General features: G+C 46.1%; 1 protein-coding gene across 4 annotated transcripts in view; it reads right to left on the bottom strand.

Moving 5' to 3' along the window:
- Positions 1 to 17,502, bottom strand: part of LOC138267998 (anillin-like) — a 152,316-nt gene that overhangs the window by 111,955 nt on the left and 22,859 nt on the right. For 3 of the 4 annotated variants that reach the window (XM_069217302.1, XM_069217299.1, XM_069217301.1), the window contains exons 6-10: positions 13,436 to 13,617; positions 12,758 to 12,868; positions 12,160 to 12,258; positions 11,468 to 11,594; positions 10,545 to 10,664 (exon numbers count right to left, since the gene is read on the bottom strand). In XM_069217302.1, the coding sequence (XP_069073403.1) occupies positions 10,545 to 10,664; positions 11,468 to 11,594; positions 12,160 to 12,258; positions 12,758 to 12,868; positions 13,436 to 13,617 (639 nt within the window). The remainder of the gene's footprint in view (positions 1 to 10,544; positions 10,665 to 11,467; positions 11,595 to 12,159; positions 12,259 to 12,757; positions 12,869 to 13,435; positions 13,618 to 17,502) is intronic. The other variant, XM_069217300.1, reaches the window with a different exon arrangement.

Below are 17,502 nucleotides of genomic sequence, written 5' to 3'. Positions count from 1 at the left end.
GGGCAAAGATGTGGATGAAAAAAAAAAAAAAAAAAAAAAAAAAAAAAAAAACAATCCAAAAGTTTTTGGGTATTTTTCACTTTTAGCCAACTGCGTACAAAATAATGTAATACCATAAATGATACATAAATGCAAATTAACCTAATCATTGGGAACACTCATGTTATTAAACCTCAATTAGTTAATGCGATCACTGCAGACATCTGTTTGGTCCAGAGCCCTTGCAGCTCTTCTGGGGTGCAGGCAAGATGCAGGGGAGCAGCTCCGCTACTCCACTGGAATTCCTGTGTCTTGGTTGAAGGCTGGCGGCCCTCGAAGGCTTTTGGAGGCACAGACAGTTACAGGGCAAATAGTCTTTGGAGATATGGCTGAGGACAGCTGGCAGGTGGGCAAGGCTGGGGCCAAGTCAGCTGCTGGTCTTCTGTTCTTCATTTTGCAACTCTTCAGGGTCCATCTCCTTCTTTCAGGTAGGCTGGATCTGATTTTCTGGAGTCAGGGGATCCCCTAAATATTGTGATCACTTTCTACGTCTAAGAATAGAAAAAGACACTTTGTTTCTACACAAGTGGGAGGCACTGAACGCCGACGCATGGGCTTTACAAAAGGTCCAGGGTTTTCAGATCGAGTTTTACGGTTCTCCCATCAAATGCTCTTGTTCAGGTCCATTGTTTTTTTCAGGGGACCAGGCTGCCTGGATAGATCAGGAAGTGGCAGATCTGCTCCAGAAAGACACAACTGCCCTAAAATGTCTCAACCCGCGAGGTTTCCTCAGCAATATCTTCTTGGTGGAGAAGTGGGACAGAGGTCAACACCCCATGATCAACCTAAATGAACTCAACCGGTGGTTGGTTTACAGCCATTTCAAGACTGAATGTATCAATATCTTGCACGATCTGTTGCGGCCAGAAGACTGATGGTGTGTCTCGACCTCAAAGACACGTCCCTGACAATTCCTATTTTTCCGTCCCAATGCAGGTTTTTGCAGTTCATATGGAGAAATCAAGTACACAAATTCAAGACACTGCCTTTCAGACTGTCCTTGGCCCCCTTGTGCTCCACCAATGTGTTGAAGCTGGTGATGGAGTTCCTCGGAGCTACCGCCTGCTAATCTACTTAGACAACCTCCTTCTCATGGACCAATGTCCATTCAGGCTGAGTGATCAGTTGCAAAGGACAATCCACCTGATGGAAAGCGTGGGGTTTGACATTAACAAGAAAAAAATCCTTTGTGACTCCATCCAAACAGGCAACCTTTCTGGGGTTAGTCAGCAATTCACCAGTAAAAAAAATCCAAGTATGCCACCCAGGAACGTGGCTAAAATTCGGAGAGATTTGAGAAAGACTCTGTCCAGGCCCACAAACTTGCGGTGCCAAGTAGCCCATGTGGCGGGGCTTCTGTCCTCCTCACTCCAGGCAATCTTCCTGGCCAGTTATATTTCAGGACCCTTCAACAGCTCAAGGCCCTCCACCTACGCAGTGGCCTCCAATACTCAGAGCAAGTTCCTTTGACAGAGGAAGTCAGGAATCAGAGGAGATGGTGGTTGGCTCACATGGAGGCATGGAATGGAACAGCCATCTATGGATCAGACCAGGGTATTGCTATTGCTATTGAGGAAGATGCCAGCTAATCAGGATTTTGGGGGAGGGGGGGGGGGGGGGGGGGGGCATCACGCAGGTACTCTTTCACAAGAGGAAAATGGTCTACTGTAGAGCTTCTAATCCACAAACTGCCTGAAGCTGATAGTGGGTTCTTTCATCATTTGTTTAATGATGGACCAAAGAGAAGGTGAGTTGCTGTGTCCTCCTCAAAATGGACAACATTACAGTGGTTCACTATATCAATTTGGGAGGCATCAGATTAAAAGTCTTGGCAGATCTGGCCAAGGAATTCTGGACATTCTGCCTGTCCAACAATGCCTCTGTCACAGCAGAACATCTTCCAGGAGCCTCCAACAAGGTAGTAGATTGGTGCTCGAGAACTTGTTCCGACATGAGCGGAGGCAGTTGGATCCATGGATATTCCAGAAATCAGACATTTGGTGGGAGCCTTTCACAGTGGACCTCGTCTCCCGTCTGGATCACCAAGTCGCCAGATAATTCAGCTGAAAGCTGGACCCCCTGGCGGCAGCAGCAAAGGATGCTTTCCTGCAGGACTGGTCCAGGGAGAGGGGATACTAGTTGCCCTCTTTCGCAATGATTAAGAGGTTGTCAATGCAGGTGAGACGACAACATGCAAACTTAGTCCTGATCATGCCATTCTGGCGGTCACAAGTTTGGTTCCCAGTTCTTCTGGAACTTTCTTGGGAGTCTCCGGTCCTTCTACCCCACGCTCCAAATCTCCTTTGGGATCTTCTGGGCAACAGTCACCAGTTAATCCTTCAGGGTTGAATGCCTCTCATAGTGTGGAGGATTAGAGGGAAAGAAGGCAAGTCCCGTGACTTTCACAGAAGGCTGAAAGAATGCTGGCCTCAGCATGGGCAGACAGGATCACAAAATGATACAGGTCGGCATGGTAAAAGCGGGGTCATTGGTGTGTTGATCACCGTGAGGATCCCGTGGGGTGCGAAGCCGTCTCTATAATGAACTTCCTGGCCTTGCTCGCATCACAAAGCTTAGCTGACCAAACGGTCAATTCGTACTGGTCAGTCATTGCTGCAGGTCATAGGCCAATATAGGTTCTCTGGCAGGGGAACACCCACTGGTGTGCAAATTGATGAGAGTAATCCCATCTGGTACTACCCTGAAACTCAGATATTCCTCCCTACGGGATGTCAATAAAGTCTTACATCTTTTCCAGTTATGGCAGTGCAACAAATGTCTGAAAAATAATTATCAGTGAAATTCACAATGCTGCTTTGTAGGTTTCCTTGCTGAAGAGTTTCCAACGTCCGAGCTCTGGACATCACAGATAGTGGGTTTACTCCCCATGGTGTCACTTTCCAGAATTCAAGAAGAACAAAATTCAATTCTAAGCTGATGTCTTACCAGGCTTTTCTTAAAGTTCCCCAAATTGTGCGTAGTGCAAAGCCTCAAGGCATAGGAGAACATAATGGAGGAAGTCAGTCCACCTGGCGAGAGACAACTTTTAATATCTCTCAAGAAGCCTTTTAAAGCAGTCTCCGGTTTGCTGGGTCGTGCAAGAAGTGGGCATTGACGTGTTGCAATTTGGAACCCACTCCGTGAGGGGGCAATGGCCTTTAAAGCCTTTACTCTAGGGGCAAGACTAGAGGATATCCTTAATGCAGCAGACTGGCCTTCGGACTCCATATTGAAGCGGTTTCATTTAAAAAATGTTTTAGATATGGCATTCTTGGTGGTGGACAAGCTATGAACGAGCATAAGCCTCACACGGTCCTGACATAGAATGAAAAATGTCCTAGGTTATGCAACGTAAAGTTTCAATTCTATTAAGGACATGGAGGCGAGGATTATTCCCATCCAGGTTTCTGAGAAATTGCCGCCCCTACATGGTTCAAAGAAACTGATATCAGAGTCAATGATGATTTTGTGGAACTTTGAACAGTGTAAGTAAAGTGGCTTGAGATATTTGTTCCAGGTTTCTGGAAATGTTGTTAATATATGCACAGCAAGATTTGTTTTCCTGAACACAAGTCATGTAATGTAGCATGTGCTTGTCTCTTGGTCTACAGCATGATCCTGGATTTACCCGTTGTGTTATTCTAATTCTATTTTGTGTTTTTCCCAGGTTCTGGCTCGAACAAGGGTGAATAAAGAAACTGCATGGAGCATTCAAGAAAGAGAAAGTTGACCAGGGAACGTCTGTTTATGGTCGGATTGGGATTAGACAAATTTTTGTAGTCCTTTCCTGTTGCCTATAGGGAAAAGTAGTTTTTTGCTATTGTTGACGTTGGCTGGAATGTAATAAAAGGAAGCAGCGCATAATCCTCCCCTCTTTTCTTAAGAGAATTCAAACTTTCCGTCTCGTAAGTTAGGAAGTTTTCAATATGCGGACAGCCACAAAAATCACATAATTCCAGTGGCACTGGGTATAAAACATGCTGCCGCAAAATGATTTAGAGTACAGACTAAAACAAGTAATTTCACAGAACACATTTTAGTAAAAGGTAATCTCACTGTATCTAGTGCAAATATTTTTGCTTTCCAAAAGCTCAACACCCTTACGTACCCTCTCCAAAAGAATACATATTTTTCACCATGACGCTTCAAGTGATTCCGCAAATTAAAGCTTATACTCAACTTCCAAGAAGCCTTTGCATTTTCTGAATAAGCCAACTGCACACATTTATATTTCTTCCAGGTGGCCGGTACCCAGGTGAGAAGGCCAGTTTCTTCTTTAGCACTTTGTCCCTCAATTGGCTTCAATTTAGACCACCCCCCTTTCAGTTTCCCCTAGGAGGCTCCTAAAGGTCCCCAGTAACCATTCATCGATGGTTGCTTTTAACAAATAAGTAAAAGGACTGTTTTTGTCAAATTAAAACAAGCATGGGCACCTCTGTCCCCATACACCTCACTCACTTTGACCTATTTACATGCAGGTGTCTTTTCAAGTGATCGGAGGGAGTAGCAGCTAGGAGAAAGTGGAAAGGAGCAGAGCCCATGGATAGCATCAAAGGCGAAGCCCAGAGAATTTGGGCGCTATGGAGGAGCTAATTTTTGTGTTTACAAATGGACAGAAACACCTTCCTCCGGGAGATCCCCGTGAAAGGTGGAAAGAGATGTAGGCTCAATTTGTTTTTAACTGGCCATCAGTACCATTTCTGCAGCACGTGCAATGGCACAGGGGCAACAATATGAGGGACCATTGTGCCCGAATTATAACTTTGCTATACACAAAAAGGTGGGTGGGGGCATTTTTCTTGTTAGCATTAGGGCCCAGGTCACCCCAGCTGCATAGTGAACAGGTCCCAAGCAACTTGGGGGAGATGTAGAGCTCTTGTCCCCACCCCAAACAACTCCTCCCACGCCGACCGCCTCACCACTTGGACCCACGTAGATGACGCCGAAACCCTAAAGACCATGAACTCCATCCACTCAGGATCTCCCTCAGACCCCTGCCCACATCACGTCTTCAACAAAGCAGACGTCACCATCGCCCCCAAACTCCGCAAGATCATCAACCTTTCCTTCAACACTGCTACCTTCCCGGACAGCTGGAAGCACACAGAAATCCAACCCCTCCTCAAAAAACCTAAGGCTGACCTCAACGATCTCAAAAACGTCCGTCCGATCTCCCTCCTCCCTTTCCCAGCGAAAGTCATTGAGAAGATCGTCAACGCACAGCTCTCCCACTACCTCGAAGACAACTCCATCCTAGACCCTTCCCAATCCGGTTTCAGACGCAACCACAGCACAGAGACTGCACTCCTCGCCGCCACAGATGACATCAGACAACAAATGGACAACGGCGAAACTTCAGCCCTCATCTTCCTGGACCTCTCCGCTGCCTTCGACACGGTCTGCCACCGCACCCTACTAAATCGCCTCCACAAAGCCGGTATCCAAGACAAAGCCCTCAACTGGATCTCCTCTTTTCTCTCCGGCAGAACCCAGAGAGTCCGACTCTCACCCTTCCGCTCCGAAGCCACCAACCTCATCTGCGGCGTCCCCCAAGGCTCCTCGCTAAGCCCAATGCTGTTCAACGTCTACATGGCCCCCCTCGCACAACTGGCCCGTCAGCACAACCTCAGCATCCTCTCCTACGCCGACGACACCCAGCTCGTCCTCTCCCTGACCAAAGATCCTCACACCGCCAAAGCCAACCTCCACGAGGGACTGAAATCCATCGCCGAGTGGATGAGCAACAGCCGCCTGAAACTAAACTCCGACAAGACGGAAGTCCTCATCCTCGGCCGCTCCCCATCGGCCTGGAATGATTCTTGGTGGCCCACCGCCCTGGGCCCCCCACCCACCCCAGCCAGCCACGCACGAAACCTTGGCGTCATCCTCGACTCAGCTCTCACCATGTCCAAACAGGTCAACGCAGTCTCCTCCTCCTGCTTCAACACCCTCCGCATGCTCCGCAGAATCTTCAAGTGGATTCCAACAGGAACCAGAAAGACGGTGACCCAAGCCCTCGTCAGTAGCAGACTCGACTACGGCAACGCACTCTACACAGGCATCCCAACTAAAGACATCCAACGACTCCAACGCATCCAGAACGCATCCGCCCGCCTGATCCTCGATATACCCCGCCGATGTCACATCTCCCACCACCTGAAGGACCTCCACTGGCTCCCCGTAGACAAGAGGATCACCTTTAAACTCCTCACCCACGCACACAAGACACTACACAACACCGGACCCACCTACCTGAACACCAGACTCAACTTCTACGTTCCCTCACGCCAACTACGCTCTGCCAACCTCGCCCTCGCCCCCCGAATCCAGCGCAAGACCTCTGGCGGCAGATCCTTCTCCTACCTCGCCGCCAAGACCTGGAACTCACTCCCGACCTCGCTACGCCAGACCCAGGACCTCCTCACCTTCAGGAGACTCCTCAAGACATGGCTCTTCGAACGATAGCAGCTACCCCCCCCCCCCCCCTTCCCTAGCACCTCGAAACCCTGACGGGTACAAAGCGCGCTTTATCAATAAATCTAATGATTGATTGTCTTTCTTTATGTTTTTTTAAAACTGAAAATTGCAGACAGCCTCCTTTAGGCCTCAGGCCCAGGAGTGATGGCCCCGTGGAGAGGAGAGGGGATTAGATATCAGTTGTGCTGCAGATGCAGTGGCACAGGAGTTCACTGGTGTGAGGAGCCAACTGAACGCAAATTTATATTTTACTCATCTTTCTTGCTTACGTTAAGGCTGGTGGATCATTGCTGTGCCTCAGACTAATGGCCCAACATCGGGGAAAATTGAAGCAAACATACTAACTTAGCTTAGGTCTCAGAGAGATGGCAGAAAAGTGGATGGAATAAGGCTGGGCCCAAGTTTTCAGCAAGGAGCAGAGAAGACTGACGGCATTGCAAGGTAGTCAGTCTCATTAGTGAAGCAGGTGCAGTGGCACTGGAGCCAAGGAGTGTGAGGGGCCCACAGCATCACAATTATAATGGTCTTACTTTACAGAAGAGGCACTGAGGCTCATTCACCTTGCTAGCATTAGGGCTGAGGACACTCTTGCTTTGAAGAGGTGGGCAACATGTAGGATCTCATTTTTTCTGCAAGGGACACTGAATCTGTTTCAAGATTGGAGTTCTAGCCAGGCATGGAGGAGAAACTCGGGCCGCAGCCATCAGCAGATGTATTAAGAGTGGTGTTTTTGATCTATTCCAATTTTTGTTTGATGTATTTGCGCTTTAAAGTCTCACACTTGGTGTGGATTATGAGCTACAAAAAACGTACCCATGAAATGATCTAATAAATCCCGCCCTCTGGACTCAGCCTTTGCCCTTCCCCTCCCAAGTACTGCAATGCAATTTGTGAAAAGGGGGGTGGGTTCAATCAGACTTCAAAACATTTTGCTGGGGGGGGGGGGTTTGTTCATGGGGTTTGGGTGGGAAGCTTACAGCGAAAAATGGTTGGATGACTTATGCTACAGTACTTCTGAAGGCTTTGTTTTAGGTTAATCACGTAAGATCTAGTGACAAATGCAGCGTCAAACCAGTTCTAAAAAGAGGAGAGCTCCATCAAGAAACATAACTAAAGGCTCTTCTGCCAAAAGGGGATATAGCTCACTAATACCACTATACGACTAAAGAACATAATATTACTAAAGAAGTCAGTACATAAATTACTTCACTGACTGCTATTAAATGGAGGCCATGGCTTTAAAAGTCTCCTAAATCAACACTGCAAAATGCCACAGTTGTTCCAAGCAGAAGCTAAAAAGTGCAAAAAGACAGCCAACTGCAAATAAAATGCTCTGGAGTAGTCAATGACTTAAACGAAGGTCTTGCATAAGTAAACTTGACAGCCAAAACCGGTCGACAAGACACATAAAAAATAAGAGGGTATATTTGCTCATTTAAATGCATGCATAAAAGCCTAATTATAAAATCAGACCCATACTGTAGTTCAGAATGGATTCATTTCTGGGCACTTGTAAAATGGCAAAATCCTCACCAAAAAGGCATTAATGCTTATTGGCCTTGGCCAACATAAGAAAGCTTTTAAACTGACTTATTGAAGGGTGAGGGAGGAGGATAAGCCCTCCCTCTAAAGGAGGAACATCGAGTTCCTTAACTTGAGACCCACAATCTTAAAAGAGAGGTAGCTAGGGAAAGCTGAGACCACCAAGGTAATTTCAAAACATTTGCTTCTCTGAGCTATGTTAATGACTTGTGTTAACAGGATCGTGATGGTGGGGGTCACACAGATGCAGGAATTTCCCTGACCATAGGAACAGGAATGCACCTCTGGAGAGCTTTCCTTGTCCAAAGGTACACATTTGGTCAATTAAAGGAAACCAGTCAACCAAATAGAAAGGCTGGCCCTATTGAGGACAAACATCCTCGTGCAAAGATCACATGGGCAAGGCAAGATGAAATCTTACCTTCCAGTCAAAAATCAAATCAGTTTTCTTCTTCTCTTCCCAGTCAGTTAGAGCTACTACCCCATCCAACTGATCAAACAGAAAGTGGCAAATCTCCAATCAGCACCAAGAACCACATTTCTATGGGCAAGGGAAAAAAAGTACAGCACGAGGCATTCTTACTCCATGGGATATGCCAGTCATGTTGTCAGTGCATAACATGAACAGGGAAACTAACTCCCCTAGAAGGAACTTGTGAGGGTGGGGATAGGCAGAACATGTGCTGTAGGGATGTATCAGGCACTAACTAGCCAATTTCTTCATAAACTGAAATATGGGCTAATTTGTCAGTAGAAAGATCATATAGTAGGGCAGATACTATTTACAGGTGGTGACTGTTTAAAATTTGCCAACTGTCCAATATGGGATTGAGATGAACACCCCTCTCTTAGTCACTATTACTTTAGATGCTACTGTAAAACAGACATGACTTTGAGAGACACTGGGAGCTGAATTCAGCCCCAAAAAAAGGAAACCTTGTAAAGATCGAGACAGTTCCCATCCATAATTTCTGGACAATAGACTTTGCTGTACTTCAAATAATTTACAGCCACGTGTGAATTCTCCAGACACAAAGAAAACACAAAGAGTGGGCTTTTATTTAATTTGTATTTGACATTTCCCTGATAGCCATACTGCATGAACACAGCAGGCACGGAAGATGTGTAGAACAATGCTCTACTTATGGAGAAACCCATGAATCCTACCTTTTAGCAAGAAGTCCACCTAATGCAATAAAGATTCAACAGTTTTGTGTCCTTTGGTGCCTGTTTTGTTGCAGAGGTCAAGAAAGGGAAAGGGAATATGAATCCTTTGACCACTACTGAAAGGATTGACAGGCACGGTAATAATTCCCTACTGAACTCGCTGAAGCAAGACACTAAGCTCTAGAAGGGATACAGGCTATGCTTACTTGACTTGCCAAGCAGTCATTAAAGAGGGATTCAATAGAACTTCTTTAAATCCAGCACAACAGAAAAAAGCATAGTTGATTGGATTTTTTTTCTTCTTTTTTTTTTTTTAGTTCTTGCTACATTCATATGATTAACAAGCAAGTATGGTGATCTGGAAGGAAAGGGCTTTAATGTTTTTCGACTTTAAGGAACAGAAGAACAAGCTAAGTCTACTTTGTGGGGAAAACTTCATTGTGGCCAAAAAGCTGGTTGAGAACCCAGGAAAATATGAAAGGAACAATTTAAATCAATTCACTGTGTGTGGTGAGCTACAATGAAGCATTTCGCTTTGCGAAGTCGGTCTACCTTAATCCTATTCAAGGTATCCGAAGAAGGCTGGATGTAAGAGTTTGAAAAGCAAGAACTTTCATAGACTAAAAGGTGAATGGTTTCTCTTTCCTAGAGAACAGTTGCTTACTTTGTTGTCAACTTATGGATCATTTCCTGCTTTTGTTACTCAACTCACTCAAGATGTGTTTTTGACAATAATATGCTGATATCAATATGAAAACTATTAGCATCTACGCTTTTTGCATTTTCTTCCAAGTTTAAATAAAAACCAATTGCAAAAAGAACAATAAGTATTTATGAGAAACCGTAACTATCATTTAAACAAGTAGTGGTTATGGTTGTGTTTCAGTGGTTGTGTACAAGTACCCTGGAGCATTGTTTGAGTGACATGTGCAGTAGCACATTACAAATGACAATAACTCTACTGGTACTGTTCAGGCCCCTCAATGCTCTTAAATAGGCAACCTCAGAAAGCTAGGCCTCTCCAGATACTTAGCTAATGCACAAGTGCACCAAGTAGGCCCCATCAACAGCCCCCCTGCTCCAGACTACTCATTAGAGGACTCCAATATCCATCTAAACCCACACATCATAACCCCATTCCCTATCGATGCTCACTCAAGGCCTATAATCACTGGGTAATTCGCAGTGACTTATTTGTTAAGACGTCACATGTTCTTGATTACCTCCTAAACTTTGCTCTCCCAGTTCTCCAATGTTAAGTCGTCTTGACTAGCATGGGTGTCATATTGTTCCCAGTTGGACTGCTGGGACAGCCTTACCTGAAGCCTTCCGAGAAAGGCTTGACATGGAATCACCCTCGTCATAACTTGTGGATGGGATGGTTTCAGTTTGTGAAGCAAAGGTGACTTTGCGAGGAGAGCTGGTGTGCTTCTTGGTATCTGGAGAGAAAAAGTCGATCATGTAGCAAAGAAAGACTTCAGATCAGCATACACCACATTGGCTTACTCCCACTAAACTTGCACCACCCAACCCCTTCCAAGAAATAAATACCGGGTCAAGTTAGCAGAGAAAATCCACCCCTTTTCAGTAATTGGAGAGGAAATTTAATTTAGCCATCACAGAGTACATGGAAGTGCACAAGGGTTCCCCACATCCTTATAAGAGCTACTGGTGACAGCATAAACCATGGAGTGAGTAAAGAATGTCAGTAACGCTTTCTGCAAAGATGGGAAACACAGTCAAGACACTACACAGCCTGCTAGAGTAAGCTGCTGACACCATAACAGAAGTAGCAGGGGACCAGAGAATAAAGTATGGACAAATCCAGAGTCAGTGGTGGAACTGGCACATAGCGCAAATGATTTGTACAGAAGTTCATGATGGAGTGATGTAATCCTGTGTCCCCTCAACAAAATAGAAACATCTGTGGAGCCAACACAAAGCATGTGAGACAGGTACTAAGCAACCCTATAAGTAGTTTAAAAACAAGTACATAATCGTGCTAAGTACAGGCGTTGCCAGTGAGCAAAGTTCTATGGAACTTCATGAACAGGCAACCCAGAGAGGCTCAAAACTGCACCCACCTGATCGAATTCCCATCCAGCTACTTATCCGATGACCCCTACCCTCTGCAGTGGAGGAATTTGCTATTTTGAGATCCGAATGCTACCTTGCTTAGACGAACGTGCTTCAAGCATCACTAGTCACTTGTTCTTACTCTCGGTACATGAGATGCACACACCTAAATCAATCTCTGGAGAATAGCCCTTCAAGCGAATTTCCAGCGAGGATACACAGCGCTCCTCAGACGTGTTACCGAACAGATCCTCTTCGAGATTGTCCGGAGTGAATGGATCCATGTCAGATACCTAGAAATAGAGGGAGAATGAAGAAACGTGTGAAGTAAAGGATTGGCACAAGCTATCAGAGACCAGACAGGCAGAGACGAATAAAGCAGTCTCCTAATCTCTTACACATGAACAAATATCGATGCCCCCAGTTCAAGTTCTAATCAGACAATCTATGTAGTTAAAGCAAACGTGCAGCCAAAGATCACAGGGAACATCATAGTAGAATGTTTTCAGGCCATTACTACTACTATTTCCCGACCCAGTGTTTAGGGACAGTGAAATAAGCCACCAGTGAGTAAGGGGGTTCGGAGATAAAAGAAAGTAAAAGCCTAAAGACAACTTTTGTCCGGGATCCTGGGCAGCAGGAGTGTTTTATTTTACACTACGGGGAAAAAACGAAGACTGTAATAAGCTGCAAAAAACATCATTTAGTGGAAACGACGGCAGGAGAATGAAAGCCAAATGAAGTAAAAGAGTAAAGTATAGACATACCGGACACAGACAGGTTGATGGAGTGGGGTGGTTAGTGAGTGAAAGGGCCCAAGTGAGCTAGCTGGGAGCCATAAGTGTGAGCAACACTTACTGTGGAGTCATCAGTACTTTGCAGAAATGACGCATTTTTCTCGGCCCCTTGGCCTCTCTGGGCGCTGTCCTGCAAGCTCTCGGCACTAGGCGGCACCTGCTGGTTAGAGCAACAAAGCTCTTGATGCAAAAGCTATGCCAAGTCACTGAGAAAACCTGTGTCCACCCCCCCGCCCAGTGCCACGTGCCAATGTCACAAAACATAATGGCCTCTCTATGGGAGCAGGCATGCCACAGAAATCCACATATTAAGGCACAGATGAACACTCTTAACCACTCTTTGGAAACAACCCATCAGCAGCACATCGGCGGAAAGGAAAAGCACCATAAAAGTCGCGGTACTAATGATGACTGTGGCAATTTCATCCCAGGGGTCTTGGTGTGAATTAGAGAGAACAGTACCAGTGCTAACAGATTCTAGTGGGTGCTTCCTAATGGCGGAATCTTGCCAAACCCACACGACTAACGCTTTGTCCTCGGCACAGCCATTAGTGTTGGGGTTTTTACTGGTGCGCAATGGTGCATGTTCTGTGAACGGAGCGCCCGAGGAGATCCCTGCGTGACCAAACCCACCAAAGGGCGTCAGTGCGACTACTCACCATTTCCCGTGGACTATCCCTTCGTAAGCTTCGCTGCTTCGTTATCGCCTTTCTCCACGGATTCTTGGGATCCAGTGTTGCACAAAGCAACGCTATCTCGGCCTCCCGCTCCTGCAAATAAAGCAAGGATTGAAAAGGGCTCAAGCTGAATCGAGCTCTGTTATTTGCAGGTTCAAGCTTCAGTTGCCCGGCCATGTGAACCACTACACAGCTGTGCGAATATATAACAACAGGGAGATAAAAAAAATACAAGGCCTAAAAATACGAAATTGCTGCACCACCTCATTTCTCCGTCTGGAGCTTAAAATATGTGATGCTTTTTCACTACTTTGTCCTCGGGTGTACCTCGGTTTACACAGGTGCATCTTGAAATGTGGCTTCGAGAGACCGGAGATCTAATAGAGCTACCAGTACACCGACTTTCATCTACAGTGAGACAAACGAATAAAGCAACCTATAGGACGCTTGTTCTCAATTTGGACCTGCAGTCCATTAGATGGAATACAACCCTCAGCTGCTGCCGCCACCCCCCCCCCCCCCCCAACATCACGATCCTACTAACTCCTGAATTTAACACGTTCAACTAGTACGAACAAACATATGCAGGTGGACAAGCGGGTGCTGTATGTGTGGTCCCCGGCCTGCAGAAGCCACACACACACGGGCTCTGAGCATCACCTTTCGCAGGCGGATGGCACCGGATAAGCTAGCGGTGGACTGCGGCTGGCTGAACAGCTTCATACAGACTGCACTCGTGCTCTCAGTTTTGATCTTCACCGGCTCTGAAGGAGGGGGAGGCAGCGGCTCCGGAGTCATCCTCTTTTCAAACATGTCAACCACTGATTTCACTACCACCTGATCTGTGGGAACAAATCATCGGAGAAAATAATGAAGACAAATGTAAGGCATGCAGAGAAAGGGGAAGAGGTACTAGAAGGAAGGAAGAGAATAGCTCAGAACAGAAATTAAGGAGATATTTGGTTAAAATAAAAATCTACAAAGACCAGGCTCACAAACAAATTGAAATAAACGCTTTGATAAATGTTCTTCTTTTGCTAGCCTGCCCAAGTTGAGGCCAGCTACATGTTTGGGCCTCTACACATTTTGGTCCCCTTTTAAATTTAAAGGAGATTTTTTGGATTGTGGAGGGAAGTCTACTCGAGGCATTTCGCACTGGCAGGAGACCACGGCTGCATGCGTCACTGTGGTAGTTGTCAGCTGCCTCGGCCCTCCATCTCCTGCACCCTAGAGCGGGAGGACTATGCTGCTCTCTTTTGTCCTGGCACACCAAGCGCCTTCAGAGGGGGACTCCCTCACATGTCCTTGGATAAGGTGATGGCAGTGTGGCGCGACTCGGCTGTCCCCTGCCCTTCAGTAAGGGTAGGGGGCACATGAGCCTCAAGGGGTGAGACATTTCTCCTATGCCTTCGGCAGACCACCAAGGAAGAGTTAAAGGTGTGTCATCACAACCCTCCTATTCTCTTTGCCAAAAAGACAGCCCTCTCCAGCACTTAGGTAAGGCTGGTTAGATGGATTGCCTTGTGGATTGTGCAGCAGCTGCAAACTCTTCCTTGTCAGTGGGTAAGAAAAAAAAAAAATACACGACTGTCTAATCTGTGGTCAAAGCATTTGGTACTGAAAGGGAAATCTGGGCCTTGGAGAGCCTTCCCCAGCCTTTAGGAAACACATGCAGGAAGCATCCATTAAAACCATTTTCTGCTCTTGGGCAAGGTCTCAGGACACTTCTGTGATCTGTAAACCGAAGAAGTAATATCAAGGGTCCAAAGTTACGTATCTAAAGTTACAAACAGCAGTGGTTGCACATCTCAAGGGCTATTGCAACATATTTTTAACTTGCCTCGCCTACAAAGTCACTAACTCACTAAGCTCTCCGATACAGAACACAAAACCAAGATGTCTGCACTACACACAAAGCTCTGCATCATGAACATTAAACCTTACAGCTATTCTCACACACACACACACACACACCCTCCCCCACCTCTCCCCCTCTCTAGCAACTGCATCCGAAACTTCAGCTTACACAGGTTGCAACCTTGAGACTTGAAGCCTTACCCTCAACCCACCTTTAAAATCTTTGGGGGCAGCTATGGCTTAAGGGTGTGCCTAAAGGTTTGATTCTCTGCCCGCTGGGCACAACAAATGGGACAACAAGTGCCAAGTCTGCACCCAGAGTCAAATGTGGGGCAGAATGCGCTCATGTGATTAATGTATTGAGTGCTGGCCCTGACAAAGCCAAGCCCTTCAACCTGTGCCTGCTCAATATATGGCTGAAGCTATGTACAATCGGTCTTCAAGGTAGTGGAGGAGAGCCGAGGGCCAATGTGCAGACAAATTTCACCAAATTGCCAGGCCTTGCTTTCTGCAGATAAAGTAGGTTCTGGCTTCTTCAGTCTTCACTGACAGCAAAGGTTCGATTCGAAGGTCAGAGTCTATGTACACAAACTTAAGGGAAATGCAGCAGTAGTATTTGGTCTCAAAACATGGTCCAGAAAGAGCCCCAACCCTCAACGTCCATTGGGTTAAGGTCTTCGCGTTTGCCCAATGTATACCTGATGCAGTGTCACTGAGCGAGATCAGTGATGTCAATGGGGATCGGACATGTGAGGTCATTGAAAATGTAATTTGGAAGTTCATCTGTGATGCCATATTCAGTCCATTGCTTTTTAGGTTTTGTTGCACAGATATTAAACCACGGGAACTTTGCCTGTCATCACCAACAGATCTGTTCAACCTTAAACGAATTGCAAATAAGGGTTTTTTCAGTAATGATCTACTTCATTCAGAGGTACCTCTGTTGGTGTTAAGTAAGGAAAATGACTGACCAATTGCACTGGCCCTTGCGGTGAGCATCCAAGGGTCTTGTGTGTTTCATCTGGGACCCCCTTACTCACATGGATTTTCACCCCTGGTCACGGTGCGCCAGAGGAGACGCCGCTGGCTAAAATATATTCAGGGCTGTAGGGTCCCTCCCCCATACTTGCCCTTAATCCCGGTGTGGCAATGGCTGGCTCTCCAAGACTTTACACGTCATCACAATGTGACCTGTTGGAGGGAAGCAGGTGAAACTCGATTGGGTGATTTCTATGATGGAGGGACTTTTTTTTAGGTTTACTAAAAAGTGGACATGCTTTAATCTGTCAGCGGGACAATTCTTGACTTTCGGGGCAGTCTGTCACATATTGACTGACCAGGGGACAAGAACCGCTGGACCTGTGACTGCGGTCCTGCTCCATACCATGCTAGCATTATATGCAGCTCTTTTGGCACAGTGGCAAAAGCTGTTCACTAAATCCAAGAACCGCTGGGCAGCGGACCTCCATATTTTCCTGACTGATAAGCAATGGGCCTAGGCCCAAAGCATGATTAAGGATATTTCGCGTAACTCCCAGTTCCATTTCACCTAGTTTAATTTTCTACACCAAACATATCTTACACTTCACTGTTTGGAATGCACGTTTCCTGCCTCGAGCCCAAACTGTCTGATGCGGGTTCCAGGATGCGGGAGTTTTGTCATATGGTGTGGGACTGTCCGCATGTTTCTCCGTGCATAGGAGGAGGTGACACCCTACACCTCTTCTTTGGTGGAAGCGGTTATCCCATAGTCCTGCTTACTGGGTATCTGTCCTAGAGCCAAGTGTGACAAATTTCTCCACAGGTTTATAGACTTGGCATTTGTACTGAACAAGCGCCAGATTGCAATGACGTGGAACCGGCAGCACAATACACTTCTGTCTGGCGCTGCACCTTGTTGCGCAGGGCCAAGGCTGAGGCGGCGGTGCTAGCTGACGCCAGAGAGGGGGATGGGCTGAGCGCGGTCTAACGGCAGGGGTGCTGGGGGGGGGGAGGTATTATATAAAAAAAAGTAGAAGCCAAAGCTAAGGAGGCTAAAGATGACACTAGACCACATTAGACTGTATTCACAGCACGTGAGGTTTGAGATGCAACATGAGATGGTTTGGGGAACTGACTGCTGCTCCATGGGGGGTGGGGAGGGGGCGGATTACCTGCTTTATGTTATGTATATCGATGTCATGTTTCTCTTCTCTCCAATTGTTATGCAATGCTGGTGGTAACTTTTAGTACGGGGCATTTCAGACTAAAAATGTCTATTTAGAACTGTACTTGCATGTGGGAATCTGACCGGGAGGACTTTGATGCCATTAACTACAGATCACTGTCTTAACTAAATGATCCCTTGCTAAGCAGAGATTGAGGACCTACGACCAAGGGTATGTTTATATTGTTAATTAAATTGCTAATAAAAGAAATGTTTTTAAAAAAATAAGGAAAATAAGCATTCACTGGTGCTTACAACATATCGACATATCTAGATTCAAAATGGTATCCACATTTTTGGCAGACCCAGGGACGTTGGTTGCTGGAGTTGCTGCAGGCAAACATTCAATTACAGTAAGTAGTACAGGTCATTGCTGCTGAACTTTTACTCACCCTTGGATGAATTACCTTCCACAAGTTTTCTTTGTCCCTTTGAATAAATCAAGCTATGAAATCATTGCTATTTTTTCCACGGTGAAAGGAATATCATTAATCCTTTGTCCAACCACCAAGTGTTGTGGTTCTCATTAGAATGAATCAGAATGACAAAACTTGCCCACACTGAGCAGAGAACAAGTTTTCCAATAGACCTTAATGACTGGTGTTAGAAATGTGCCCTTTCTGTAGAACACCCCTAAAGGGTTGCCCTTTACTGAACCCACTGT

Source organism: Pleurodeles waltl, chromosome 12 (genome assembly GCF_031143425.1).
Source record: "Pleurodeles waltl isolate 20211129_DDA chromosome 12, aPleWal1.hap1.20221129, whole genome shotgun sequence".
Taxonomy (NCBI): Eukaryota; Metazoa; Chordata; class Amphibia; order Caudata; family Salamandridae; genus Pleurodeles; species Pleurodeles waltl.
The sequence above is the reverse complement of the archived record's forward strand: the minus strand, read 5'-3'. Positions and strand labels throughout refer to the sequence as shown.